At 52.7% G+C, this 26,677-nt stretch overlaps 3 protein-coding genes across 11 annotated transcripts; all 3 read left to right on the forward strand.

The window, feature by feature from the left end:
- Positions 1 to 237: 237 nt before the first annotated feature.
- On the forward strand, positions 238 to 4,202 carry FXYD1 (FXYD domain containing ion transport regulator 1). Of its 5 annotated transcripts, none has more exons than XM_080908603.1 (8): positions 238 to 372; positions 1,578 to 1,642; positions 2,011 to 2,043; positions 2,454 to 2,528; positions 2,852 to 2,888; positions 3,722 to 3,771; positions 3,891 to 3,945; positions 4,065 to 4,202. In XM_080908603.1, the coding sequence occupies exons 1-7, from the start codon at positions 368 to 370 to the stop codon at positions 3,911 to 3,913; spliced, it is 288 nt and encodes a 95-aa protein (XP_080764729.1). In that variant the 5' UTR covers positions 238 to 367; the 3' UTR covers positions 3,914 to 3,945; positions 4,065 to 4,202. The 5 variants fall into 5 exon arrangements, with proteins under 5 accessions (XP_080764729.1, XP_080764732.1, XP_080764733.1 ...); XM_080908606.1 differs by having other exon boundaries at positions 252 to 372; positions 1,515 to 1,642; XM_080908607.1 differs by lacking the exon at positions 238 to 372 and adding an exon at positions 1,029 to 1,166 and having other exon boundaries at positions 1,515 to 1,642.
- A 191-nt stretch (positions 4,203 to 4,393) lies between these two features.
- On the forward strand, positions 4,394 to 13,320 carry FXYD7 (FXYD domain containing ion transport regulator 7). The gene is made up of 6 exons (XM_080908809.1): positions 4,394 to 4,525; positions 8,625 to 8,654; positions 10,866 to 10,940; positions 11,102 to 11,144; positions 11,276 to 11,316; positions 13,079 to 13,320. The coding sequence occupies exons 1-6, from the start codon at positions 4,495 to 4,497 to the stop codon at positions 13,099 to 13,101; spliced, it is 243 nt and encodes an 80-aa protein (XP_080764935.1). The 5' UTR covers positions 4,394 to 4,494; the 3' UTR covers positions 13,102 to 13,320.
- A 481-nt stretch (positions 13,321 to 13,801) lies between these two features.
- Positions 13,802 to 22,916, forward strand: FXYD5 (FXYD domain containing ion transport regulator 5). 5 transcript variants are annotated; one of them, XM_080909138.1, is made up of 9 exons: positions 13,802 to 13,866; positions 14,499 to 14,559; positions 15,714 to 15,773; positions 16,853 to 16,915; positions 17,867 to 17,974; positions 19,272 to 19,352; positions 20,339 to 20,368; positions 20,491 to 20,565; positions 22,626 to 22,916. In XM_080909138.1, exons 2-9 carry the CDS (start codon positions 14,499 to 14,501, stop codon positions 22,673 to 22,675), a joined length of 528 nt encoding a protein of 175 aa, XP_080765264.1. In that variant the 5' UTR covers positions 13,802 to 13,866; the 3' UTR covers positions 22,676 to 22,916. The 5 variants fall into 5 exon arrangements, with proteins under 5 accessions (XP_080765264.1, XP_080765263.1, XP_080765266.1 ...); XM_080909137.1 differs by lacking the exon at positions 13,802 to 13,866 and adding an exon at positions 13,888 to 13,909; XM_080909139.1 differs by lacking the exon at positions 13,802 to 13,866 and adding an exon at positions 14,237 to 14,405.
- Positions 22,917 to 26,677: the final 3,761 nt, after the last annotated feature.

Raw genomic sequence — 26,677 nt, forward strand, 5'->3', positions numbered from 1 at the left:
CACTCTCTGGCCCTGATCTGGAAGCTGGTTCTGTGTGTGTGTGTGTGTGTGTGTGTGTGTGTGTGTGTGTGTGTGTGTGTGTGTGCTCATAGTCCAGTCTACATGCAGCCACATGCCGCTCCTGGGGCCGTGCTGCTGAGAGAGTTAATCTAGCTAGCGGGCCAGGGCTGGGGGCCGCCCCCTGGCCCCCCTCCAGCCTGGGCTCTAGTTTCAGTTGCTAGTTGGGGAGGGCAAGAGTGGGGTGTGGCCAGGAGGGGAGCCCAAGGGGGTGGCGCATCCAGTTCTGGGCCAGGGGGTCCAAAGTGCTTAGCTCCTGGGGTGTACTGCTGGACATTTGGGGGTCTTCTGTCAGCAGGGGACAGCGTGAATGGGGTGAGCGTCCCCCAGCCCTCCCTCCAGGCCTCTCGGCTCCCCTAGCTGGGAGGCCTATTTTGGGAACAAGAGTGGCCAGCCTGTGGCTTCTCAGGCAGGCCTGACCGGAGAGGGAGGAGAGTTTGGGGACAGGGGTTGCCTGGGGGCGGGAGAACTAGTGACTCCTCCCTTATTCAGAGGCAGCCATGAGACCCCTGGCTGGGGGTGATCCTCGTTTGGATAGGTCTGTTTCTGTCACTGTTTGGGGGCACAGAAGGCCTAGAGCAAGAGTATGTGCTTGTGGCTACACCCTGTGTTCTTCCAACCAGCAGTTTGGGGAGAGGGTATTGTTTGCCTCCCCCCCCCCCGTTCCAGCCACACCCATTCTGTGTGTGTGTGTGTGTGTGTGTGTGTGTACCTGTCCATAAGTGTGCCTGTATGTGTGTCCCCGAATCAGCCTTCTCGCAGGCATGGGCCGTTTGTCACTCACTGGCCTAAAGTCTTGTTATGAAAGATGTCACCCAGAGGTGGACAAAGGGAGGGGGTGTTTCTCTCCCTTTTCTCAGGGCTTCTAGGAAAGGAGATGGGGTGGCCTGTAAGGACGTGGCTCCTGGCTGGGCCTCACCCCTGCAGTGTTATACAGGACCTCCCGAGTTTTTGGAGGGGGGGGGGCTGTTGCCATGGTGGCCCGTGTGAAGCAAATTCCTCCCGGGTGAAGTGGGAGATATTTATACCCAGGGTCAGGGAGAGAGCGGGCAGGCGGCCGAGGGCAGGAGAGATCGGACTGCCTGGGCACAGAGAGACCACTGGTTGAGGTGTGTAGGGGCAGCTGGGGCTGGGCATGTCCTGTTGTCTGTCTCATAGCATTTCCACCTGTGTCCAGAGGCAGCTTGCTTCCCTTACAAGGGTAGGTTTTGAGACTCTGGGACCAGCTGACGGTTGGAGGTAGCCCGTGGGAGTTCCCCTGAGGAGACTGCCTCTCCCCACCTCTGCCTTGTTGCTGTGTATGCTATGTAGACTTCTGACACCCCCCCCCCCCCGTTGTGGAGTTGTTTTAGGGATGGTGGTGCTTTCGGGTGAAGCAGGGGAGCCATTCAAGTTGAATGGCTGTTAACTAAGTCCTCAGGTTGTCCTTGACTTAACCCCACGGGTTCGGGTTCAAGCCTTTTTTAGGAGGGGAAGAGCGCAGGGCAGAGGATATTTCTTGACTCTGGCTGACTCCTTAGGGCAATGGCATCTCCCAGCCACATCCTGGCTGTCTGTGTGTGTGTCCTCTCCGTGGTCACTGCAGGTGAGTCCAAAGGAGGTACCCAGCATCTCAGTCATGTGGGTGGCAGAGGTACGGAAAAGCCCCCCCCCCCAGAAAACCAAGTGGGAGACTCCCAGACTAGACTCTGTGTAACAGGAAACCGGGGGTCTGGTCATGGCTGGCATCTAGGGGAGAGAGGAAGATGCCTGAGTTAGGTCAAAGCAGGAGTGGGTAGAAGGTAGGTCCCTGGGTGACAGAAATAGGAACATCCTGCAAGATATCAGGGTGTGGGCCAGTGTCACCCAAATTCCCGACTCAATAAGATAGAGCCTCTAAAGAGTCCCCTTATACTTTCCCCTGTCACAGACCCCAGGAGCTACTCTAATGCGGAACTTTATTTTTCTTTCTAGAAGCTCCGCAGGAACCAGATCCATTTACCTACGGTGAGGGGAAGCTACTGTGAGGTTTGGAGAAAGGGGCTGGGTGTTTCCATTCCCTCTCTCTTCTTCTGTCTCTGTCTCTGTCTCTCTCTCTCTCTCTCTCTCACACACACACACACACACACCCTCTACTCTCTCCTGGTCTTAGACTCCCTTGCCTGTGTATTTGATGCCCCTGTCTCATTTGGACTGATTTCTCAGTATCAGGTGCCCCATCCCCTACAGCCCCCACTTTCAGTGGGAAACCTTCCTCTCCACCCTTTTTCTCTTTCTGACACCTCCTCCTTCCCTCCTTCCTCTACCCTGTCCTCTCCTTCCCTCACACATCTGCTCTTTCCCCTTCCCTCTCCTCCTCCTTGCCCTGCATACTGTACTCTTCCCCATTGGTCACCCTCCTCCCGGGCTGCCCACAGATTACCACACCCTGCGGATCGGCGGCCTCACTATTGCTGGGATCCTCTTCATCTTGGGCATCCTTATCATCTTTAGTGAGTGTCTGCACCTGTCTCCTCCACCCCGCCTCCAGCCTTTCCTCCCCAAGCCCCCACTCCCAACAACACACACAGCCTGCGCGCTACACACGCCCAAGTCTCTAACCACTTTTCTCACATCCCACCCTGACTCCAACCTCGCACCACACAGACCCCACCCCCACTCAAACCACGCCCCTCACCTCCCACCCAAAACACGCCCCCACACCCTGCCCATCCTCCAGCCCCGCCCCAGGCCCCACCCCCTGCGGCCTCCCCAGTTTGGTGGAGGAGATGCTGGAGCAAGAGGGAAGCTCAGCCTATACCCTCCCACTCCACAGGCAAGAGATGCCGGTGCAAATTCAACCAACAGCAGAGGTGAGTGGTCCTTCTGGGCCTCCCTCGCTCCTCCCACAGTGGAGAGGCGGTGGGGGCGAGGCTGCAAATGCATCCATCCTGCAGTCGAACATGCATTAAGCGCTTAGTGTGTGTTAAACCCTAAGCCAGGCTCCTGGGCCGGAGCGATGGTCAAGCGCCCTCTCTGCCTGGCCCAGCGCCCAGCCAGTGGGGGCGCTGGGCTCCCACCAGCCCCGCAGATGGAAACTCAAGCGTGGTGAGGCGAAGCTGGGCAGAAGCAGCCGCGCTGAAATGAGATCACCTCACAGGGCGGCCCAGTTTAGCTCCAGTCCCGATCCTCGCGCAGGATGCCTCTCGAAATAAACCTTTAAAGCGCAGGCAACGTAGGCATGCCTTCTGCGTGCTAAGATGATCACAGATGCCTCCATACGACCCTCTAGCACGCTTGAGTGCGCACCACGCGCCAGGCGCCGTTTCCTTCTGTATTATGTACTCCGTACCCCACCCGGATGAGGTGCACTCCATCATCAATCCCGTTTTGCATATAAGGAAACTGAGGCACGGGGAGGTAAGGTGACTTAGGGTCACTCACTGGACCCAAGTCCCAAGTCTCTCAAGACCCTGTGGCCGTCCCTCTCCCCAACAATCTCAAGTGCCTTCCCCAACATCCCGGAGGCTTCCACCGTGACAGGCTGGGAGCACTTCCTGCCGCACACCGAAACAGCAGCGGGGCGTTCCTGTCTCTGATGGACCGCGTCCATGTCAAGTCCACGGTGGGCGGGGGGTCTAGAAATAAGGCCTTCACTGGGGACTTCTCTCTTGGTCCATCCAAATTCCTGTCTGTCCCTTCCCAGAACTGGGGAACCGGACGAAGAGGAGGGAACTTTCCGCAGCTCCATCCGCCGTGAGTTCGGGGATTCTGCGGGGTTTGTGGAGACCCTCTTCTTGGGCCCAAAAAGGGGTTGGCGGAGAGTGAGCCCTGGTTGCAGACTCCCCCTGACCCCAGAACTCTTTCCCTCTCAGGTCTGTCCAGCCGCAGGCGGTAGAACCTCCACCTGGCTCCAGGAAACTCAGCCAGGTCCTGCAGTTGATGGGAGGAAGGAGGGAGAGAGGTTGGGAGGGGGGAGGCAATGGGCACAGTGCCAGGGTGGGAGCGTGGCGAGGAGAACTTGCCACTCACTCTTTCCATCCCCGCAGAGCCCCCTTGACACCTGACACCTCTCCCCACCCAACTGCTCGCCTGTGACCACCTCCAGCGTCCCCCCCCCCTCAGCCCTGCCTCTCGGACACCCCTTGCTGCTCAGACCTCCAATAAAACTCGGTTTTCCTTCTTGACAGCGCTTGGTTGATCTCAGTGCCTCTTGTGCGAAAACTCCGGAGCCCCCTTGGCCCCGGCAGGGGGCGCCCCCACCCTTGGGGAAGGGGCGGGGACGTCAGCAGTGGGCGGGGGCGGGGGCGGGGGGATGGCTTGAACGGGGGCGGGCTCTTCGGGCCCCCATTGGCTACAGGCCCCCACTCTACCAGGGCTCCCCCACCTTACCCCACCACATCAGTCTGTTCCGCTTCCAGCTGCTGCAGCCGCGCCTTCGCTGCCTCAGCATTCAGCAACCCCCTGCTCAGGCTCAGCATGGCCACCCCAACCCAGAGCCCCACAAACGGTGAGCGTCGCCTGGGGAATGGGTGCTAGGAAGGAGGTGGAGGAATTTAGGATGTAAGAGCTTAGGGGACGGGATGTGGGAAGACTCCCATACTGAAAGGAAGAAGAAGGGGAGCTATCTGTCCCTGTCATGGGCGGATGCCCAAGAGCACATTTTTTTGGCATCCCTTGGGGTTTCTTGAGCACCCTCTCCCAGGTGATATCCTCCCTGTGCGGGACCTATGATTAGAGAGTGACAGTCCCAAGAGAAATGATGCACGGACAGGTTGCTATGGCAACCGGGTGCCTGGTCCAGCACAGCGGTGGAAGAGATGGGGTTTAAGGGTGGGAGCTGTTGGATCTGCAACTAGAAGAGGTTCTGGAAGACCCTGGAATAGGCCAGCTAAGGGAGGGATTCATTATCCCATGTTTGCCTAATATAGGGTGAATATTTACTAAATTCCTTGACAGGCAGATGCTAAGGAACAGAAGGATGGTTGAAGGGAGAGAGAAGAGGGTGCTGGTGGTGTTGTGACCAGAAATGGACTAAGAACGCCTGAAAGAGATAGAGATAGAGACTAAGAGAAACAGGAGAGAGAGAGAGAGATCCAGGTGGCAGGCTTTCGGAGATGCAGAGTTGGGAGCAGACAGACAGACGAAGGAAGAGGGGGGCTGAGATAGAGGAACATGGACAAGTGCGGAGGGACGGGGAACGGGTGGGGCTGCAGCACCGCAGCGAACCTGCATGGTGGGAGTGGAATGTTGGGGACCCCCCCCCCTTCCTAGCCCTCACGCACTTATGGTTTCATCCCTGAGACACGCTTGGCTCTCTGCATCCAGCAGTACTGGGTTTACACTTCCCACCCATTAACCCAGATCTGCGTTCATGTCCACGGGCTTAAACACTCTCTGACTCCCGCCGTGGTTTCCTGATCCCCCCCCCCCCCACCGTGTGGTCATCTGCGGAGGAGCTTGAACGGGGCTGGGGTGGGCAGGGCAAAAAACTGGGGGAGGGGTGCTGTGGGGTCCCTGATGGTGGAAGGAACCCTAATCCCTAATTCCACTCTTACAGCACCTTTCCTTTCCTCTTTCCCAGCGGGGGGGGGGGGCTGCTTGCGGAGCCCTAGCTGCAGAATCCCTGGCAGGGCGGGGTGAGGGGCTGCAGAGGCTGGGAGCCACCCCAGAGAGAGGGGGCAGGGCTGAGCCAGCCGGTCTGGCGGGAGCCCAGGGCTTCTTTTTCGCAGAGGTGGTGGTTAGTAGGATCGATGACAGCAGACGGGTAGAGGTGGGAGGGTAGATGCCTCGCCTATCCCCTTCTCCCTGTCACAGCCTGACGGGACCGCAGGACTTGGGAAACCCCGGGGGAGGGAAAGCTCGGGTGCATTCTTCCCAGGCAGCTTACGGAAACAAATTAATGAATTGTTGAGGGAGAGAAGGGAGATGCGGTTCTTGCCAGAGAACAGGAGGGAAAACAGAATAGGGATGTGGGCATACCTGAGTCTAGGTCCCTATTTTGGGGGAGCGAAAACACTTAGGTTGGCCAAAAGCCAGGTCTGCAGGCGTAGAGAGGGAAGGTAAGATTGCCCAGATCCAAAACATGACACAAGACCCCACCCAGCCTAGAATACCAGGACCCCATCACCTCACAAGATGCCCTGGTTTCCATAGCAACCACCTCCTTCCTGATCTCGCCCTGGCAACTAGCCAAGAGTGGTGTACATTGCTTTTCCTGTCTCCTGGCTCCACCCTTTACCCAGCCACACCCTGAAGACCGGGACTGCTGTGGGCAGGGGGATCCTCCGAGGATCTTTGGTGGAGCCCAGGAAGATGCTGGGACAGGGAATTACCTGGAGAAGGGATTATGGGAAACCAATACCTCCATCTTTGGTGCAAATATCTGCAGTTTAGGAGGCCCTCTCTCATTCATTCATTCATTCACCCACCCACTCATTCATTCATTCATTCACTCATTCATTCCAGGAAACTACTTTCGAGCCAGACTGAATGGCAGAGACCAATTTGCCCACCCTCTGGTGGTGACACTAAGGTGCAGCACAGGTGACTCTCAGACACCCGGTTCCAGCTATGTGCTTCTGAATTTTTTTTTTTTTTTTGCCCTACTAAAATATTCCTTTTACTGATGTTTATCTAAGACTTTTCCTCCAGAAGATCAACTTCTTAAAAAAAAAAAACCATTAGTGGGCTTTTTTTTTTTTTAATCACCACTATAAATGGAAAAAAATTTTTTTTTTCTTTCTTGCCCTAAAGTGAGGCAAGAAGCAGGTGTGGTCATCCGTGCTTGTAATCCGGGAAGAGGAATGTGAGTTTAAGACCAGCCTGGGCTACATCGTAGGATCTTCTCCCAAAGAGCAAAACTAAACCACATCCCCCAAACAACAACTCATTTGGCCAACATTAAGGAGACATCAACACCAAACCAGGAGACCTGGAAAGACGCACCATACAAACTATAGCTAGTTATGGTCTAGTGCCATAGCCAGCCTTGTCAGGCAGTTTAGGCTCCAGGAACCACTGTTAACAAATCGTACCAAAAGTCTCAGTGGAGGAGACTCCCAATCTTGAACATTCATAGGTCAGATCCAAAGACACGGCCCCACCCAGCCCCAATAGAACCCAGAAGGGGTTGGCAACAAAGCCATTACCCAGCTCCCTTGTGGCACAAGCTGCGGAATTCTGCTGTTGACAGGGCAGAAAGTGATGCGAGCTGCAGGAAGAAGCCAACAGCTACAGGGTAGACATCTTTCTATTTAATTTTTTAAAAGACATGGTACCACTACGTAGCCCCGGCTGGTCTAAAACTCACTTATGTGGACCAGACTGGCCGCAAACTCACAGAGATCCACCTTCTTCTGCTTCCCCGATACTGGGGTTAAAGGCATGTGCTAGTGTGACCGGCCAAAGTGGCATCTTATACTGAAGGGACATTCTGAACTCTCCCTTTCCATGGTATGGTCTCACTGTAGCCCAGGCTATCCTTGATATCTCTCTCTTATCTCCTTCTTCCAAGTGCTGGGGTGTAGGTGTGGGTCACCAGCTCTTTTGGCCCAATGGAAGGAATATAGGGCAAGGTAAGAGGTGAGAAAATGTTACACGGGCACACAAGTTTATGTGTACACACACACACACACACACACACACTTTCTGAGGTTAGGAGGAATCCACTAAGGGTCTTATGTTTCATGTGATGGAGAAGATTCATTTACAGAAGAGAACAGAGTTACCACAAGATTGATCCCAACTCTGAAAGCTGCTGGTGTCTTAGGTGACAGAGAATATGTGTATTGACACAGTCGTCTATACTGCACTTGGTGGCAGCCTCATGACCTCAGGTGCCCTTGGATGGCTGGGAAGGTTGAGGAAGTCTTCATGGAAAGGCAGTGTATCCATCTGATGGTCCTCTGTGAGACTGGGCTTTGATAGGTCCAGTGGTGTGTGTGTGTGTGTGTGTGTGTGTGTGTGTGTGTGTGTGTGATGTGTTTGTGTGTGTGTGTGTGTGTGGTATGTTTGTGTATGTGTGTGGTGTGTTTGTGTGGGTGTTTGTGTGTGTGGTGTGTTTGTGTGTGTGGTGTGGTATGTGTGTTTGTGTGTGTGGTGTGTGTGTGGTGTGGTATGTGTGTATGGTGTGTGTGGTGCGTTTGCATGTGTGTGGTATGTTTCTCTGTGTGTGGTGTGTGCATGGTGCATTTGTGTGTATGGTGTGGTATGTGTGTATGGTGTGTGTGTGGTGTGCTTGTGTGTGGTGTGTGGTGCGTGTGTGTGTAGTGTGGTGTGTGTATGTTTGTGGTGTGTGTGTTGTGTGTGTATGTTTGTGTGTATGTGGTGTGTGTACACGCATGCATGTGTTTCCCAGAATGACTACAAGGCATGTACCAGCTCTCCTGGGGGGTGCACTACACGAGGGCATGGTACTGATGGAGCTAATGGGTCTGATGAGCATCCTATGCGTTCTACCAAGAGGCGGTACTGTCCAGCAAAGGGATCTCCTATGCCAAGTCCTATAAAGAAGCACTTGGTCCATCTTGCTCCTCAGAAGATGTTCAGAAAGCCCAGCACTTAAAAATGTTCCTCCCTGTTCTCTTCCCCTGCCTTCTTCCCCACAGTTCCTGAAGAAAAAGATCCTTTTTTCTATGGTGAGTATTGGGTCTTGTGCCTGGGATAACCTGGGGCTGGAACGGAGGGGTGGTTCTTACTAAGGCTATAGGCCACAGGCCACCAGCCATGCGGTCCTTGCTATGGCTCACAGAGGAGGGGTCTGTAGAGGGCAGAGACAGGCTGGGGATGGGGTTAGCCTCCTACCTTCTGCAGCCCCTGATGATGACTATGAGCCTCATAAAGCCTGTTTGTTTCTTGAGTTCAGTGTAGAGATTCACTGGGGTTTGCAAACATCAACCTAAGACTTCCTCTTTGGAAACTAGCAAGAGACCTGGGAAGGGCAAATGCATTCATTATATCAGTGTTAGATGGACTGGGACAGTCAGACTAGGCCACTGCCCGCCCCCATAACAAATAGTACTCAACATGGCCGCAGACTATGACAAGGACTACGCACTGAAATAATGAGAGCAACTTGGGAAGAGTTATAAAACAACTCTGGGGTTCCGATCTTGATTTAACCATTCCCTAGCTGTGTGGACGAAGGCAAGCGAGTTTGCCTCTCTGGACCTTCCTGCAAATACGGTGTAGTAACATTTCCCACCACTAAGGACTATGGAAAGAGTTGCTGTAATGTCTTTCTGTCGTTCCCCAGACACTGAAGCCCTGGGTCTGACGGATCTGAGATCTAGCTTGAATCCTCTTCTTTCTGTCCCTCGATCCCGCCCATCTTTGTTTATGTGTAAGGTCCATCTCAAAGGCCAAGGACCTTACTACCTCAGCGCCTTTGGGCTTAACTGTTCTTTCTGCCAGGAACATGACCCCCCAAACCCCGGCTCTCTACACAGTGAGCTAAGACTTCTTTCCTTTCTGGCCTTAGATCAGATATTGATTGCTCACTGGGAGGCTGTCCCTGAGTCCCCTCAGCAGGAGCAGCCACACCACACCGTGCCATGACTTGGGGATTTGTGTGTATGTGTGTGGTTTTCGGTTTTTGGTTTTTTTTTTTTTTTTTTTGTCAGCCATTTTTGTTTGATGATGACTTTTTTTTTTTTTTTTTTTTTTTTTTTTTTTTTTTGTCAGCCATTTTTGTTTGATCACAACTTTGGAGCCAGCTGCTAAAGGGGCAGATGCAGGGTGTACACACCGGGTACCCCAAGTCTCCTCCCTGCAGATACATGTGGTGCCTGTCTGTGCTGGATGCAGGTCCTGCACCAGGCTCTGGAGACCGGACATTTTGCCCAGGCAGCCTCCCATCACACATGTATTGGGGACAAGAATAACTCCTCCCAGCATTCAGAAGCCTGAGGCAGGGGTAGGAGGTGTGAGTTTGAAGTCAGTTCATAGTTTGCATCGAGACCCGGTCTCAAAGCAACACATTCTTGTGAAGGAAACAAGGGAACGGGCTAGAGAGAGCTGGGAGAATGACACTTTTAGTTGGGACATCTCAGTTAAGCCCACAGGCTGGTGAGGGAGTCACGTACATGGAACCTTTGGGTAGGAAATGCGGCGGGTGCAAAGGTCCTGAGACAGGCCGGTTGGCAAGCTCTGGGACTAGAAAGGCATATATGGCTTAGTAGAGGGTTGTGGGAATAAAGGGGTTCCTGAGGCCCGAGTGGGATCAGGATTAGGTCACCCACTGAAGGACTCTCATTCATGGTATCAGTGTTAGACAGACTGTGTTAGTCAGGCTAGGCAACTGCCTGCCCCAATAACAAATAGGAATCAATGCCTCCACTGACTACCGACTCCAGTGACTCCAGGACTATGTGTTGGGGACAGTAGTGAAATGGTTCTGAGATTTGAATCCTGATCTACCTTCGTTTCTGCTTGGAATACTATAGGGGGGGATAGAGAGGCCTCCGGGGTGCGGGGTGCGCCTGCTCTGGCTGGAAGTAACAGGGTTCTTGCGACTGTGGGAGGGAGATGGAGGCAGGGCAGCAGGACCATGGAGAGGTCCTCTGGGATAGCCCAGACCGTGATCATGGAGGGCAGGACCAAGATAAGGATGGGGAGGAGGCAACTGATAGAGCTTAGTTCTGGGAGAGGATCCAGAGGGGCAAGCGCGAGGAAGGGGAGTGGGGGAGGGGTAAAGAGGCGCAGAGGCTCCGGCCCAGGCAGAGTTTGGATTCTCAGTCCCTGATGGAGTTGGGGGCTCAGGGGACAGCTTTCTTGTTCTGCTGGACCACTGGCCTGAGGCTTGGGCTTGGCTGGAACTGCCCTGTGCTGAGGTCCCCTGTCTCCCTTAGACTATGCCACCGTGCAGACTGTGGGGATGACCCTGGCCACTATCATGTTCGTGCTGGGGATCATCATCATCCTCAGTAAGTGCCCTCCCCACTGCGGGGTCCCCATGTGTGAGTACCCCCGCTTCAGAGGTCTCCTGCCCACCCCACCCTTGAAGGTCCTCTGCCTGCCCTGCTCTGTCCCTTCCTGTCCCTTCCTGTCCCACCTGCATAGCTCTCTGCTGTCTCTCTCCTAACAGGCAAAAAGGTGAAGTGCAGGAAGGCGGACTCCAGGTCTGAGAGGTGGGGCAGCCCGGGGTCCTGGGATGGAGCCCCCTAACATAGGGCTCAGGGAGCCTACCCTGAACACTGCTAAGCTTCTCTCTCTCTCTCTCTCTCTCTCTCTCTCTCTCTCTCTCTCTCTCTCTCTCCAGCCCAACATGCAAATCCTGTAAGTCGGAACTGCCATCCTCCGGTGAGCATGGGTCTGGGGGGACACTTAGAGGTAGCAGGATCCTTAGAGGGTTACCTGGAGGAGGAAGCAGAGCCTGGGGGTCGGATTTTAGGTCCCTCGGAGGCTGGGACCACAGAGGGAGGGTTCCAGCAGTGTCTTAAGGAGGCCCCAAAGAAATGCAAGACTCAGGAAGCTTGGAGGTGTGTGGCTGGGGAAGTCTGAGAGGTTGGAAGAGGCTGGCACCTGGGAAACCCACACAGACTTCATTCACCTCTGCCTTCGTAGTGGGCTTACAAAGGAAAGGGCTGGGCAGGGGAGAGGGGGGAGAGGAAGGGAAGAAAAGGGAGAGGAAGGGAAGGGAGGGCAGGCTGCTGAATAAGGGCAACCAAAAGGAGTATGGAATACAGTTCTAAAGATGGGGGTGAGGTGGTAGGTACCTCTAATCCCAGCACTGGAGGATTAGAATGAGGTGAGGAACAAGGAAGGGTGGATCTCTGTGACTCCCAAGCCAGCCAGGGCTACATAGTGTGAGACCCTGTTCTAAAGGGGGGCGGGGTGCTGCTGGGAATGCTTAAGGCTCAAGGCTCTGGGTCCAGTCCACAGAGATGCCACAGTGCCTGTCCACACCGGAGGTAGTAAAAAACAGGGGAATCAGGAGTCTGAGGCGATGCCTAGCTATAGAGTGTTTGAGAGCAGCCTGGGCCACACACAAGACTGTCTCACAAAGAAGAAGAAAAGAGTCTGGCTGGGAGGAAGTGAGGGGAGGAGGAAGCTGGTATAGAGAGGAGAGAAGGGAGGGTCAGCATACGGGGACCGGAAGATAAGATGGGAGTTCAGGGGATAGGAAGGATGAAAGTTGTGAGGAATGTCCATGTTTTTTGTTGTTGTTGTTACTGTTTTGTTTTGTTTGTTTTTTTTTAATTTTAGAGTTGTTTCCTTTCTAAGGACTTTTGGGGAGTTAAAAACTCTCTTCCTTTTACAGTGTCTTACTGTTCAAGAACTGTGTAGCTCAGACCAATAGCTGATACTCGCAGTCATCCTCCTGCCTCAGCCTCCCAAGTGATGGGGTTACAGGTGTGAGCCATTGGGGTGGCTTCCCATTAAAATCTCATGACAACCAGGTGGTGGCTGTGTACACCCTTAATCCTAGTAGGAGGCAGAAGCAGGTGGATCTCCGGGTTCTAGGCCAGCTTGGTCTACAGAGTGAGTTCCATGGCTTCCAGGAATGTACAGAGAAACCCTGTCCCGGGGATGGGGAATCTAATGACAAAGGCTTGTGCTTAAGGAGCTAAATTTAAATGGAGGAGGCTGTGTGAGAAATCATATCATGTTTCTTATATTCCAAATGAGATTTAAGAACATTGGAGGTATCTCTTTGTGGTGCTGGAGCAGGGTGGGTGCAGGTATTTGGGCCAGCAGTAGTTAACCCGACCTGGAAGGGAAGTGGGGGCTGGGAGGAAGGACACCTGCTAGATGCTTAGGTTGTCCAGAACTTATGTAGAAAAGGAACCCGGGGGTATAGCATGAGGTGAGGTCTACTCCAAGAAGATTTTAAAACACCCAAAACACCCAGGTAGGAGTTGGGTGTTCACCACAGCTAGATTCCCTTTCTCCATTGGTCCAGATGGAGCAGACAGCAGCCATGCAGATTTCCCTGTGGTGACCAGATATCAGGGGTGGGGAAGGCATGAGCACTCCCCAAGGCTTGCCAGAGGGCAACCATCCTTGGACTCCGATTCTTTCCTTCCTTGGGTCAGTAACATGGTGTCTCTTCTGTTCCCAGCCCCTGGAGGTGGCGGTGTGTAGGATCCTCTGCAGATTTCCACGGCTGTCCCTGGCCAGAGCGCAGGAGCCCGAGGACCCAGAGAAGGCGGTGGGGACCCAGCCTGGTGCCAGGGAGCGCTCCCCCAATGAGCCGCCACGCCCATCCCAAGGCCGGAGCCAATGCACCCCGCTCCCCCTCCCCAGGCCTTGACAACGACGATCCCCAAAGAGCCTATTTGTACCCCAGACCCAGAGACTCAGGCCTCCAACTCCTGGGATCCAGGAGTCCGTCCCCAGCCCTCTGGGATCCTCATGTCCCTCTCTCCTGCATCTCCTGGTCTCCTTCTCCAGGACCTTCCCGGCTGTCCCCTCAGGGTCCACATCTTGAGCTTAATAAATGTGCATTCGGTTTTTCCCCCGTTCTGTCTGTGCGTTGTCGTCTGTGGGCACCAGAGGACTGGGTGGGAGGCTGAGGTGGCTGTCCTGTCCCTTCCTCCTCCCCCAGGGCCTCCTCCTCTTATGACATCCTTCCTTCCACACCTCCCCCAAGGGGTCTTCCCTGCTCTGCACCCTCATCCCCATCTGCGTCTCTCAGACCCTCGAGAGAAGGCCACCGCCCTCAGTCCGCCCCACCGTCCTCCCCTTCCCCAGCTCCCACCCCTGCCTGTGCGGCCTGGAACCAAGAGAGGAAATGACTGAGCCGCTCTGGTCCCCGCCTGCCTGCGTCCGCGCCCCTGGCCACACCCTCCGCCCGAAGCAGCTCCCACGCGGTACTGACACTTCAGTCTGGAGACCTTGGGCTCGGACGTAAGTCCCTCCTTTGCTCTACTGCTCAGGGGCACGCATGCAGGTGGGAAGCGGCTTGGGAAGAGGAGAAGAAGGATCTTGATGCCTCTCTGCCTCGCATTCACTCTTGTTTCCTCTGTGGGCACCCCCTTCTGCCTCAGTCTCCCCAGAGCGCCTCCATTGCTGGCAGACTGGTCCCTCTAAGATCTTCCCAGCTCGGGTGCTGGGCGCGGTGGTGCCTGCACAGCAGCCGGACACCAGCTCACTTTTTCCTTTGAGTGTAGTCCCGCGCAGTTAGTCACCCTTCCTGTTCCCCTCCTGGCCCCGCTGCTCTGGGCTCCAGCCCTCAAGGGAGCAGACGCCGCGGGCCACTAGCTTCCTCTCCTCAGGAACCACGGGCCGGAGTATCAGCTCCAGATTCAGGAGCTTCTTTGCCTCAGGGCTGTCAGGAAGCCAGGCTCGCCTGATGCTTCTGGTTTTCTTTGGGGATCAGCTTGTAGAAGAAGGGATGTTGGCTTGGGACTAAAAAAGCATCTCTCCCCAGAGGCAACTACCAAAAGGTCCTTGAGGCCAGAGGCCTGCTCTGAGGCGGCTGCGGGGGGCGGGGTGTGCCAAGGGGCTCTGCCTCACCTTTGCCTCGACTTGCTCCACAGATGTCACCGTCCAGTCGCCTGTGTCTCCTCACCATTGTCACCCTGATTCTGCCTAGTGAAGGTAAGACACCGCCCCGTCCCCATCCCCGCTCCAGCCCCAGGGGGCAGCTAAGTGGGTGATTGCAACGCTCAAATGCTGTATGCCATCTTCTCACACACCCCCAACCCCCACACCGAGGGAGCGAGCACCAGGAAGTGGGGTTGGCGAGGCAGGCTCTGGGTTGCACCCTCTTTGGACACGTTAGACCTCGGCTGTCTGTTTCCAGAGGGTCTGGCTGGAGTCTGTCCTGGTGAGCATCCTCCCTTTCACCTCTGAGAAGGACTTGCTGAGAGTTTGACTTGGCTGGGAGATCGGTGTCAGTTTTCTACTGGGCCGCCAGGAAACCCCAGGCTCCCCGGCAAAGCAGAACTGATGGGTTTTCTGAGAATACAGTCAGGCAAAGGGCTCACCCTGGCCTGGAAAGTACTTCTAAAAGTGCCCAGGTGGGTGGGCAGTTAGTTCCGTTCCGTGCCTCGTCACGCCCATTGTAAGGATGGAGAATTGTTGTTCAGTGAACACACATGGGGGGGGGGGGTGTACAGGAAGAGGAAGGAGCTGCTGCTTGCATTGATGGTGATGAGCCCAATGAATCTGACAGACGGTGGAAGACTGGGTTTGGGTGAAATCAATAAGGGGGGGGGCAGGTAAAAATTGTTGGCTTTCTCTAGAGTGAGGTGCATCTGCCCTGGGCTCTGAACCTGCAGGGTCTGTCCTGGCACGGGTGTTCACAGGTGACATCTGCCTGCAAAGGCTGCTGGGTACCCCAGAGAGAGGAGACAGGGTCTATCTAGCTCATGCAACATGAGGAGGAAGCCCCTTCCCTCCTTAGCTGTCTGTCTACGGGGCAGGAAGCCATGCTCGACTATTAACCCCTGCTTTTCAGAGGAGGCAAAGGAGGCGCAGGAAAGGGGTGTCTACAGCGGCTCAGGTTATGGAGTGAGGAGGAAGTGGTCAGGAGAAGAATGCTCTCCATGGCCCTAGCTGACCCCTAGCATCTGTACTCTCAACGAGGCTATCCTGCGGCAGCAGGAAGACTTAGATCCCTGTTAAGACTGTGGAGTGACCCAGCCAAAGCCGATCGCCCTGGGACTTCAGAGGGTCAGGCATGGTGGGACAGAAGATAGGAGAAGGGGGTGAGAGGCTCCTTCCTGACCACTCACCCTTGATTTCTCCAGGGCAGACATCAGAAAAACCCAGATCCACTTTTACATCGACCCAAACTGCTCATGTCCCAGGTAAGAAAAGTGACTGGTGAAATCCTCACCACTACAATTGAACCAAAGAGGGAAATTTACATTTGTGTAACTGGGGGAAAAAAAAAAAAAACATAATTTCAGGGATAGAGAGGCTCAGTAATGGCTTGATCCAGGTGCTTTAAAATGAGGAGCCTAGTACCGACTCTTGTGTCTGGTTGCTCTGGCTGGCTTCTCGGTTGTGAACAATCTAAAACTCCTTTTCTATTGTCTGTTGACCCGTTTGATGTCGGGGAGGAGGATTCTCCAACCAGGATCCACCCACTGAACCCTGGGATGAAAGACACCCCTCCATGCCTGGCCCAGGAGTTCTGATTAGAGCAGGCTATAGTACTCTGTGGTCCAAGAGGTTTGGGAAACTGAGTCAAGCACCTTTTTTTCCAGGAAAGGCATCTGAGTCTTGCTAAGGGGTGTGGAGGCAAGGGAGGTCCGGGAATCCTTGACTGCTTATCAAAAGCCTGAATTCCTCTTATGGCCTCAAAATGGAGTATAGGGAAGTGGGGTAAAGGCTTGCCTCACAACTATGAGGACCCCGGTTCAATCGCCAGAACTGTCAGAAAAGGCCCAGCATAATGGCACGTGGCTGTAAACCCTAAGGCAGGGAGACAGGCAGGCAGATCCCTGGGGCTTGTCAGCTTAGCTTACTTAGTGTCCCAAGGCAGGGAGAGAGCCTGTATCAAAGAAGGGAAGGTGGGTGGGTCTTTAGACAAGACTGGAGGGTGTCTCTGCTCCCCTTGTTCTCTTACAGACACTTAAGAAAAAAAATAGAGGGCTGGAGAGATGGCTCAGTGGTTAAGAGCACTGATGGCTCTTCCAGAGGTCCTGAGTTCAAATCCCAGCAACCACATGGTGGCTCACAACCATCTGTAATGAGATCCGATGCCCTCTCCTGGTGTGTCTGAAGACAGTGACAGTGTGCTTATATATAATAAATAAATCCTTTTAAAAAAAGAAAAAAGGAAAGAAAAGAGGGTTGCTATGGAAACTCTCCAGTCTTCACCTGCGGAAATTCTCTGCTGCTCCCTCCACATTTCTCTCTCTGACCCTTCCCCCCAACCCAGTTTCAGATCAAAACACCCCAGGAGTACAGACCACCCCTCCCATGTGGACCAGTGAAGCTGGCGGTGAGTGTCAGAGCCCACACTTGGATCCTTACCTCTGACCTCTGCTGTTTCCCTAACTCACTCCAGCACACGGCCGCTGTAGACCTTTGCCAACTACACATTACTGCTTTGTAGCCCAGGGGAGCGTTGAACTCAGGGCAGTCCTCCTGCCTCAGCCTCTGGAGTGTTGGCATTACAGAACGTGCTGCCTATGACTGTCTAGCACCCAATCCCATTGACTTAAAACAAAGTATCTTTTTAATTTTTTTTTTTAAGTTGAGCACTAGATGTTTATAGACCCCTTCAGTGACTGCTAGGCCATAGTTTCTGTTCAGGTCTGTATCTCTTTAGATTTTTTTGTTGTTGTTGTTTTTTCAAATAATAATTATCCTTTTTCTTGGATTATAATGTAATTCAGAGTATTTCTTGTAATTTCTTTAGTTAATGATTAGTGATGCTGAAGGCATGGCTCAGTGGTACAGCCCCTGCCTAGAATCCCCCAGTGAGGGGCTGGGGGCGTGGCTTAATGGTAGAGCCCCTGCCTAGAATCCCCCAGTGAGGGGCTGGGGGCGTGGCTTAATGGTAGAGCCCCTGCCTAGAATCCCCCAGTGAGGGGCTGAGGACTTAGTGGTACTGGAGCTATCATGTACAAGATTCTGAGTTCAATCCCAAATAACAAATAAAAGTTGTTCTATGCCAGCACAATAAGGCTCCAGAAAGAGGACTAAAAGCTTAAGGTCAGCCTGCAGAGACTCAGTTCTGTTTTTAAAGAAAAGTCCTGGTAGTGGGCACACATTTCATTCTCCTGCAGTGTTCTAAAAGAGTCCCCACTCTATCCCAACAAAGTGACACCTGGTATTTCAGCCTGGAATACCATCACGTGGAGGGAGCCTGCCAGGCAGGTCAGGGGACCTGAGCACATCTCTTCCCCTCTTGCTCTCACCCGCCCCTCCTTTTCTTCGAGCAAAGTAGAAGCTACAGGAAGCCAGACAGCAGCCAAAACCCAGACCCAGCAACTGACAGAAACGGCCACCACGAATCCAGCGACAGATCCAGGGCCACATACAAGCAGCAAGAAAGGTAGAGCCCTGGCTGGCAGCAGCAGTTTTTGCTTCATTTCCTTGGGTTTTGGGTCAGCTCCCCCCCCCCAAGTGCTTTTTTTAAAGCATGTTCCTGGGGTATTGCTAATAAACTCAGTGTGTACGTGTTTGAGTGTTTGCATGTGTGTGAATGCGCGCATGTGCCTGTGTGTGTGCAGACGTTTGAAGGATTCTGGGTTAAAGTCAGTGGTACTTTAAGAACGACCTTCTTGGATCCTTGATGAAACTACTTCATAGCAAAGCCACTCCACCTTGGAACATTCTAGCACACCTTATCCCGGTGCAGTCGGTGAGCCAAGCTGTCCATTTCTCCATTGCTGGGCTGATACTGAGAAGTGGAGTTGTGGCTTTCCTTTGTGTCTTTTTTTTTTTTTTTTTTCTGTCACAACAGGAGCTTTTCCGTTGCAAAACAAACCTTGGCTCATTTCTATAAAACCTGAAGATAGAGTATCAGCTATAGCTGGATGGAGGAAATTAAGTATAGTCAGTATGTCTAAATGGCTTGTTGTACCTCTCTTGTCTTCCAACACGTTTCTTTTTGGTAGCAGAGATGCCATATACTCAAGCCGTTGCGAGCCACACAACCCTTTCCCATAACCCCTGCCCAAAGCCTGGGCTTGACACTCATTGGCCTGGTTAAAGATCACGCTGATCCAATGGAAGCCTAAAAGCAGGCTGTTCTGGTTGGGAAAGTCCATACAGCTCAGAACCAGGAAGGAAGTAGTTTCCCCAGGACAAGTAGGTTAGTGGTGGCTGCAGGTTTGTGGAAAGAGGCTGAGCTGAGGCTAAAGCAGCAGATGACCCTCTAACCTTTGTGTGATGTCAGAGCTCAGGAGTGGGAACATGGGCCCGGGATGGCAGACCCTGTCTCCAACATTTTTAACTAAATTAAAATGAAAAAGAGAATGCCTGCAGGATTTTGTTTTGTTTTTGTTTGGTCCAAAAGTAAAGAGGGTGCTCAAAATACTTTAGATAAGTATACCCAGGCTGGGGGGGGACCAAGGCCATGAAATCCCGGCTTCTGCTCTTGGGTTTTGAGTGGAGGTCCGGAAGAGGGGCCAGCTTGGGTTAAGCAGCTGGTCCAGCCTGGAGGTGAGGAGTGCAGGCAGGTGTTTGTTGCCAGAGTGTGGGTGGGAGATGCTTTTGCGCTGCATCCCTGGTCTGCATCCTGTTACTACATCCGCATCCCTGTGTCTGCCCCTGAGGCTCCTCCTGGCTTCCACTGTCTTCTGACCTTTTTTCTTTTTCTTTTTTTATCTCCTGCCTATCGCCTGAAGGTACCCCGGCACTCCCCAGGATCAAGTTCCCCAGACCGACCAAAAACTACAAGCCTCTATTCTACTTTGAGGATCAGCAGGGTTAGTACCTCTTTTCCCTGGCCGGAAACAGGCACCCTTTTCCTTGTGGGAAAATCTGCAGGGCTCACACCACGGAGGAGGCTGTGCTAAAGCACTGTGCTGTCAGGCCGGGCGGCAGCACATGCCTAAATGCCACTGGAACCAGCCAGGTCACCATGTGGCATGGTTAGGGTGTCGCTTTTCCGAGTTCTGATTTTTCGAAATTGAAATGAAGGCTGGGCTCAGTGGGGCGGCTCTTCGGGCCACTGTAGAGTCTCTTACATAACTTAAGATCAGTTTGGACCAACGGGAGCTCCATTTGGTCATTCTGATTCTTCCGCTCTGATACCCCCCCACTTCCTGCCTATTCAACCCCCACTGATGACGTAGAAGCCACATGCTCACGTCACTCATTCATCTGTATATTCAGTGAGGATTTGTGTGTGTGTCAAGCAGCCATGAACAAGACAGACAAATATCTTTGCTATTGATGGGTGTGGTGGTGCACCCCCGCAATCTTTGCACCTTCTGGGAAACAGAAGGAAGATGGCTGCAAGTTTGAGGCCAGCCTGGACTACGTATAGCAAGTGCCCCGACAGCTACATAGTGGGACGCTCTGAAACCGACACTGTAGAGGAGGAAGACCGATAAAAATTGGAATACTTACATGTCAGGTGATTGTCAACGAGTTATCCAGAAGGGCAGAAAAACTAGGGCTTAGAGAATGCTCATACACAGAATCTAAGAAGGCTTCCGGTGAAGGAGGTGCCGGGAGCTTCCGAGGCCCTGAGATGAGTTGGACTCAGGAGCAGAGAGGTGCGTGGGTGCTGAGAGCGAGGCATATTGAGGAGGGAAGGTGTAGAGACGTCATGGCATGTCACAGTGAGGACTTTCTGTTCTAAGGCCTAAGTGGACTGGGACTCAGGTGTCCCCAGTCACTACAGAGCTTTTCACGGTCTCACTCCACGCCCATCCAGCCCTGACTTCCATCTTTCTGTCCCCTCTAGATTCCAAGGAGAACAACCCCTTCTACTACGGTGAGTCCTTCCTCTCCCTCCCCTCTCCCCCCCATGCACCTCTGGGGGAGCAAAGACAAAGACAAACCCCCACCCCGTGCTAGCGCATGTGCGCCTGACACCTTCCATTTCTCTCTCCACAGATGAAACCACCCTCCGGAAACGGGGGCTGCTGGTGGCCGCAGTGTTGTTCATCACAGGAATTCTCATCCTCACTAGTGAGAGTGGGGTGTGGGCGGATAGGGCAAGACGGGGGGGGGGGGCGGATTGGGCTGCATGGTGACTAAGGGTTAGGGTCTTGAACCCCCACCCTGGGCAAGGTTGTGCAAACTCAACACCCCTGCAGACCAACCCAGGGGTGTCTTGGCTGACTGAATCTGCCTCTTGGGTCCAGCTGGGTGGTTCTTCCGGTTGCAGCAGGGCTGAGTCAGCAGGGGGCGCTGTTTCCAGGGTGCAAGACTTGTCCCCTGTCGTCCTTTTTTTTCTTCTTCCTGGGCTCCGTCTCATGGTAGTGCCCAGATAGGAGAGGCAGAGACACACAGAACAGAGCTATGCAGGCTCAGATGACTGCTATATACCCACTTCTTTCTGCTTCTTTACAAGTCAGGGGTCAGCTTCATTTGTGAGATGAGAAAGCAAGACTTTATCCATCCTTTAGAGACAGGGTCTCACTGTGCTGCTGAGGCTGGACTCAGAACTCACAATCCTCCTGCCTGAGCCTCCTGAGGGTTGAGGCTATGTGCCCCACTGCTCAGCAGGTCTTTGTTTTGTTTTGAGACAGAGTCATGATGGCCAATGAGGGCCTTGAATATTCATATGTTTGTGTGTGTTACGTGAGTAGGTGTGTGTGTGTGTGTGTGTGCGCGCGCGCGCGCGCGTGCATATGTGAGTGCAGATGCCATGGCACACTGAACAGAGTGTTGGATACTCTAGAGCTGGGAGCTGTAGGTGATGTGAGTTTCTCTATATGGGTAGTGGGACTTGGCCGTGGCTAACCACTGAGCTACCTCTTCTACCTTAACCTTGAACTTCTGATCCTCCTGTGCCTCCACCTCCCAAGTGCTTAGATTATAGGCATAGTCAGTTAATGGGGATCAAACCCATCGCTTTGTGTAAGCCAGGCGAGCTCTCCACCAACTGAGCCACATCCCTCCAGCCCTGACTTCATTCATCCAGGAGAGCTCCGCCAGCTGCTGTTCTCATTGTGGTCAACACATAGGAGTGTTTATAGCTTAAGAAGGGAGCCGTGGCCTTAGGAGGTAGGACTCTGTCTTCAAAGAACTGCAGCCCAACCTAGGACAACATTCTTTGCCCACCTCTGGTGGGGGAGAGCATGTGGCCAAAGAAGTCACATGACAAGACAGGAAGTAAGGGAGAAGGGAGGAGACTGGCTGGTGTTTCTATGACAACACACCCTCCCGAGGGGGAACTGATGGGCAAGCAAAGCTATAACCTCCTAGGTGTCCCCTAGACGCCGCCTCTCAAAGGCTGCCCACCCTCTCAGCCCCAACCGTGAGTACTGAGGACCCAGCTTCACAGACAGGCATTGCAGGGACACAGTCACACTAACAGTGCAGAGGAGGAGGCCAGAGAGGCAGGTGGCTGCCATCTTCTCATGGCCTGGTGGCTTTTTAAACTCTACGAATACCCAATTGACTCTGATCCAGGTCCCGGCTTTTCTTGTTCGTGGTCTTTGATCTCATGTCTGTCCTTTATCACGGGGGTCTTTGCCTAGGCTGTTCTGCCATGCTGTGCCCTGCATTTATTCGTCTCAGTGTCTGTCTGTGTGTGTGTGTGTGTGTGTGTGTGTGTGTAAACACACATGTGGAGATCAGAGGAACACTCCCATGAGTTGGTCTTCCCCCTTTTTTAAAACAAAGACTTATTCATTTATTTTATGTATATGGGCCATTTTGTCTGTCTGTATGTCTGCAAACCAGTCAGGGGCGTTGGATTCCATGGGTCTGCAGTCACAGACAGCAGTGAGCCTCCGTGTGGGTGCTGGGAATTGAACCCAGGACTTCCTGAAGAGCAACCACTGAGCAGTCTCTTTAGCCTCCCCCCCCCACGCCCCATGCACCCAATTTTCTTTCTCCACATAGGTTCCAGGAATCAAACTCAGGACATCTAGCTCAGCAGCAAACACCTTTACTTGCTGAGCCATCTTGCGGGTCTCCCTTCACTGGGAGCTTCCTGAGGCCCAGATTGATCCCCCAGGGAACGCGTGATAACCCTTACTGTTTCCAGCTCATGGGCAAACCGGTTCTTTTTCTTCCAGGTGGGAAGTGTAGACAGTTGTCTCAGTTCTGCCTGAATCGCCACAGGTGAGGGGCGGGCAGCACCCTGATGGGCACCCCAGCTGGAGCCTCCAGCTCACCACCCCAGCTCATCACCCCCTGCCTCTGCCCTCTACCCCAAGAAACTACAGAGTGGTCGACATATAAGGATCCTCAAAGGAAGGAGCCAGGCCTAAGGCTTTGTCTTCCCACCCTGAGGAGAGAGGGCAATCTCCCCAGGTACTGCCATGGCTCTCCTGCGCAGATAAATATACATGGTCTCTCTTCCATGGTCTCTGTCTTCTGTGGATTTGTGGCACAGGAGTGGGCGGGGTTTGGAGCCCTAGGGAGTAGGTCAGGGTGTGACATACTCAGACAACAAGGACAGTAAAGTGGGAGAGAAGGGGAGAGAGGCATGGTGTGTTCACGGAGGGTGTGATTTGTCGCGGGGAGGGACCGGACTTCTGTCCAGGAGCCTGGGTTACAACTGCATACCTTGGCGTCAGTCAGAGCATGAGTAAGCATGACGTGGGGACCCCTGTGCACAGTCACCCCCTTAACTTCACATGGCCAGTTACTCTGTCCCTCATGTATAGGTGTGAAAATGCAGCCCACACCCTCAAACTGCCTCCTGCAACAACCCACCAGCAGGGTGTCAGGAGGACTGCTTGCTTAGGGGAGGTCCACCAGGGAGGCTGTGGGGCTCTGGGTTGGGCTCTGAGCAGAGAGGACCAGGGAGGGTCCAGTGGGGGAGGGGTGGGCTCTGGCAGACATTTCCCAGCCAAGGGCAGCCATGCAGGTTCTTTCAGGCTCAGGGTGTTGTGGGGAGGGCTCCGAGTCTTCTCCGAGATATGGTCAGGGTCACAGCACAGTCAAGAGACCAGGTCCTGGGCAGGGGGAATTGCACAATGCAGCTGCAAGAACTTCAGGTCGGAGTGAGCTGGAGATTACGAAATCATTTCATCTGGCCACGAACCACGAGAAAATAAGAAAGATGAGAAGCTCTTGGGCAGGGTGTGTGACTGAGCCTGGGGCCTGCCCAGTAGAAACAGAAAAGATCCGGTCTGAACCGGAGCACGCCTGGAATCTCACCACTTTTAAGACTGAGGCAGGGGGATCAGAAGTTCAAAGTCCTTGGCTTCATATCTCAAGTTCAAGTCTAGCCTAGGCTACAGGACTTCCTGTCTTAAGAAGAACTAAGTGGGGGTGTGGTGGTGCACACCTATAATCCGAGATCTGGGGGGAGGGGAGGTGCAGAGGCAGGAGGATGTCTGTGAATTAAGTCCAGTCTGGTCTATGTAGCAAGTTCTAGGTCAGCTAGAGCTACATGGTGAGAGCCCATTTCAGAAACAATTATAAAAAAACCAAATAAATATAAAAAGGGAAGGCAATGTCAATAAAACGCTTCATATAATAAACAAATCAGCCTGGGAAGATGGTCTAGTAGTGGGGAGTGTGCTCCCTGGAGGACCTATGTTTGGACCCCCAGCACTCCCATAAGAAGCTGGTATAAACCTGGTAGTGTTGGCGCACACCTTTAATCTTAGCACTTGGGCCAGAGAGGCAGGTGGATCTCTGAGTTGAATCCAGCCTGGTCTACAGAGAGAACTGCAGGACAGCCTGGGCTACACAGAGAAACCTTGTCTTGAAAGCAAACAGAAAAGCCAGCTGTGGTAGCTAGCTCACACCTGTAGGCACAGCACTGGGAGAGGGGGTGCAATGGCAAGCTAGTCTTTGGGGAAAATAGGCCAGGTTCAGTGAAAGACCCTGTCTCAAACAAACAAACAAACAAACAAACAAATAAATAAATAAATAAATAAATAAGCTAGAGGGACTGGGAAGGTGGCTCAGCTGTTAAGAGTGCGGACTGATTTCCACCACTGGCACTGATATCCAGGTGACTTACAACCTCTTGTAACTTCAGCTCCTGGGGGATCTGGCGCCCTCTTCTGGCCTCCATAGGCACTGCACTCAAGTGCACAGACACACTTTTTTTTTTTTTTTAAGGCTAGAAAGCTGGTTCTGCAGTTAAGAGCATGCACTGCTCTTGCAGAGAACTCAGATTCGATTCCCAATGCTCATGTTGAGTGGTTCCATCTCTAACTCCAGCTTTGGAGAGATCCAATACCTCTGGCCTCCAGGGGCACCTGCACTCCCGTGCATGCACCTACCCAAAGACATACAATTAAAATATAAAATAAAGTTTGCAAAAATAAAATCCTAAAAAAAAATAATAAACTAGCGAGTGATATAAATAAATATAAAATAAATATAAAAAAAATTTTAGAATTTTATGTTTTCTGAATTGTATGCATGTATGTAGCACATATATGTGTATATCTAAGAATTTGTTATATGTGATATATATATATATGTATATATATATATCATACACTCAGGAAAATATACACACCACTCTGTACTTGTATGCACATGCGCATGCACACACATGCACACACACATATATGAATGTGTGGCCCTCCATATTTGAGTGTTCCAAATCTATAGCTATAAAATATTCTGGGAATTGCGCATGTATAGACAGGGTCTCTCAGCCCTGACTATCCCTGAAGCATGATATGTAGGTCAGGCTGGCCTTAAACTCACATAGGTCTGACTACCTTTGATTAAAGGAATGCACCATGGCAGGGCCCCTCAGGTCCATGTTTTTTTGTTTATTTTTTATGGATATTTTGTGTATTTACATTTCAAATGTTTTCCCCTATCCCCATCTCCCATATCTCTTCCCCCTCCCCCTGCTTCTATGAAGATGCTCCCATTCCCACCCACCTCATTGCCCTGGAATTCCCCTGCACTGGGGAAAAGGAGCCTTCACAGGACCAACAGGTCGCTGTTCTTAAAGGCACAGTTCAACCACTACTTCCAGGGTTCTTATATTGCAGTGGGACCTCCTGAGTGACCTAGAGTTCCTTTAAGGTGCATGGAGGAGTTCTAGGTAGAGTCTACATCGTTTATACAGGGAACTTGAAAACGCACAGTGTCTTGGGGGATCCCTAGAGACAGTAGGAGATGCTGTCTATCCTATGAGAGGGGACTTGCACACTTGGATTTCTGATGCCCATCCCCTGATCTAAGGGGGAGGGACTGCTGGGAGGCTGTGGGGCACTGCCTGCACATTCTCCATTACAAGATGGCGCTGACATCCGGCTGGAGTTAGCAGTAAACAAGTCATGTGCGCACGCGCTGGGTAACTTTCCGCTCCTTGAGCTCTGCCTCTCCCGTGGCGTCATAGGGCCTGATGAGTTTCAACCAATCAGGGGGCTCCACGTCCAAGGCGAGGACTGATTCCTATATAAGGGGATGGGCTAGATAGTTTGGGGTCTTCGTCTTCACGTGTTGCAAGCTTATGCTCTGCCTCTCGAGAGCATTAAAGCTTTACCGCAGAAGAATCCTATTTTGTGTGCCGCGTCGTTCTTGCTGGCGAGACGGTTGCGCGGGACAGGAGGCTTTTCCTCACAGTTGAAGCTCCCTTTGGAAGACTCAGGAAGTGACCTATCTAGTATAAAAAGATATGTTTTTCACATCTCAGGAAAAATCAAGCCAAATCTATCAATCAGCAACAAAAGTACCTCCCCCCAACACACACACACATAAAATCACCTGAAAATGGCACCCTTTAAGGAAGGCCTGTCTCTGTAACCCAGACTGACTTCACACTTGTGACAATCTTACTGTGCCCTCCTCCCGAGGGCTGGGATTAGACTTGCTCTTACCACACTCAGTTTTGTATGGTGTTGGAGACTGACCCCCGGGGGTTCCCACATGTTTGCCAAGCACTGGCTGGACCAGCTGAGCTCTATGTATTATGGTCTTTTATAAGTTCTGAGACAGACACGTTCCTTAGCCCAGGCTGGCTTCACACACAGTGTCCTCTGTCTCAGTTTCTCAGCCATTGGGATACAAGTGTGTACCAACCATGTCTTGCTGATTTAAATACATTTAGCCTAAACAGTTAATATACAATGACAACGAGGTGAAGTTTATTCCCAACTGTGAGTCTTTTTATTTTATTTTTGAGACAGGGTTTCTCTAT

This window comes from Micromys minutus (genome assembly GCF_963924665.1).
Source record: "Micromys minutus genome assembly, chromosome: 32".
In the NCBI taxonomy this organism is placed as follows: domain Eukaryota; kingdom Metazoa; phylum Chordata; class Mammalia; order Rodentia; family Muridae; genus Micromys; species Micromys minutus.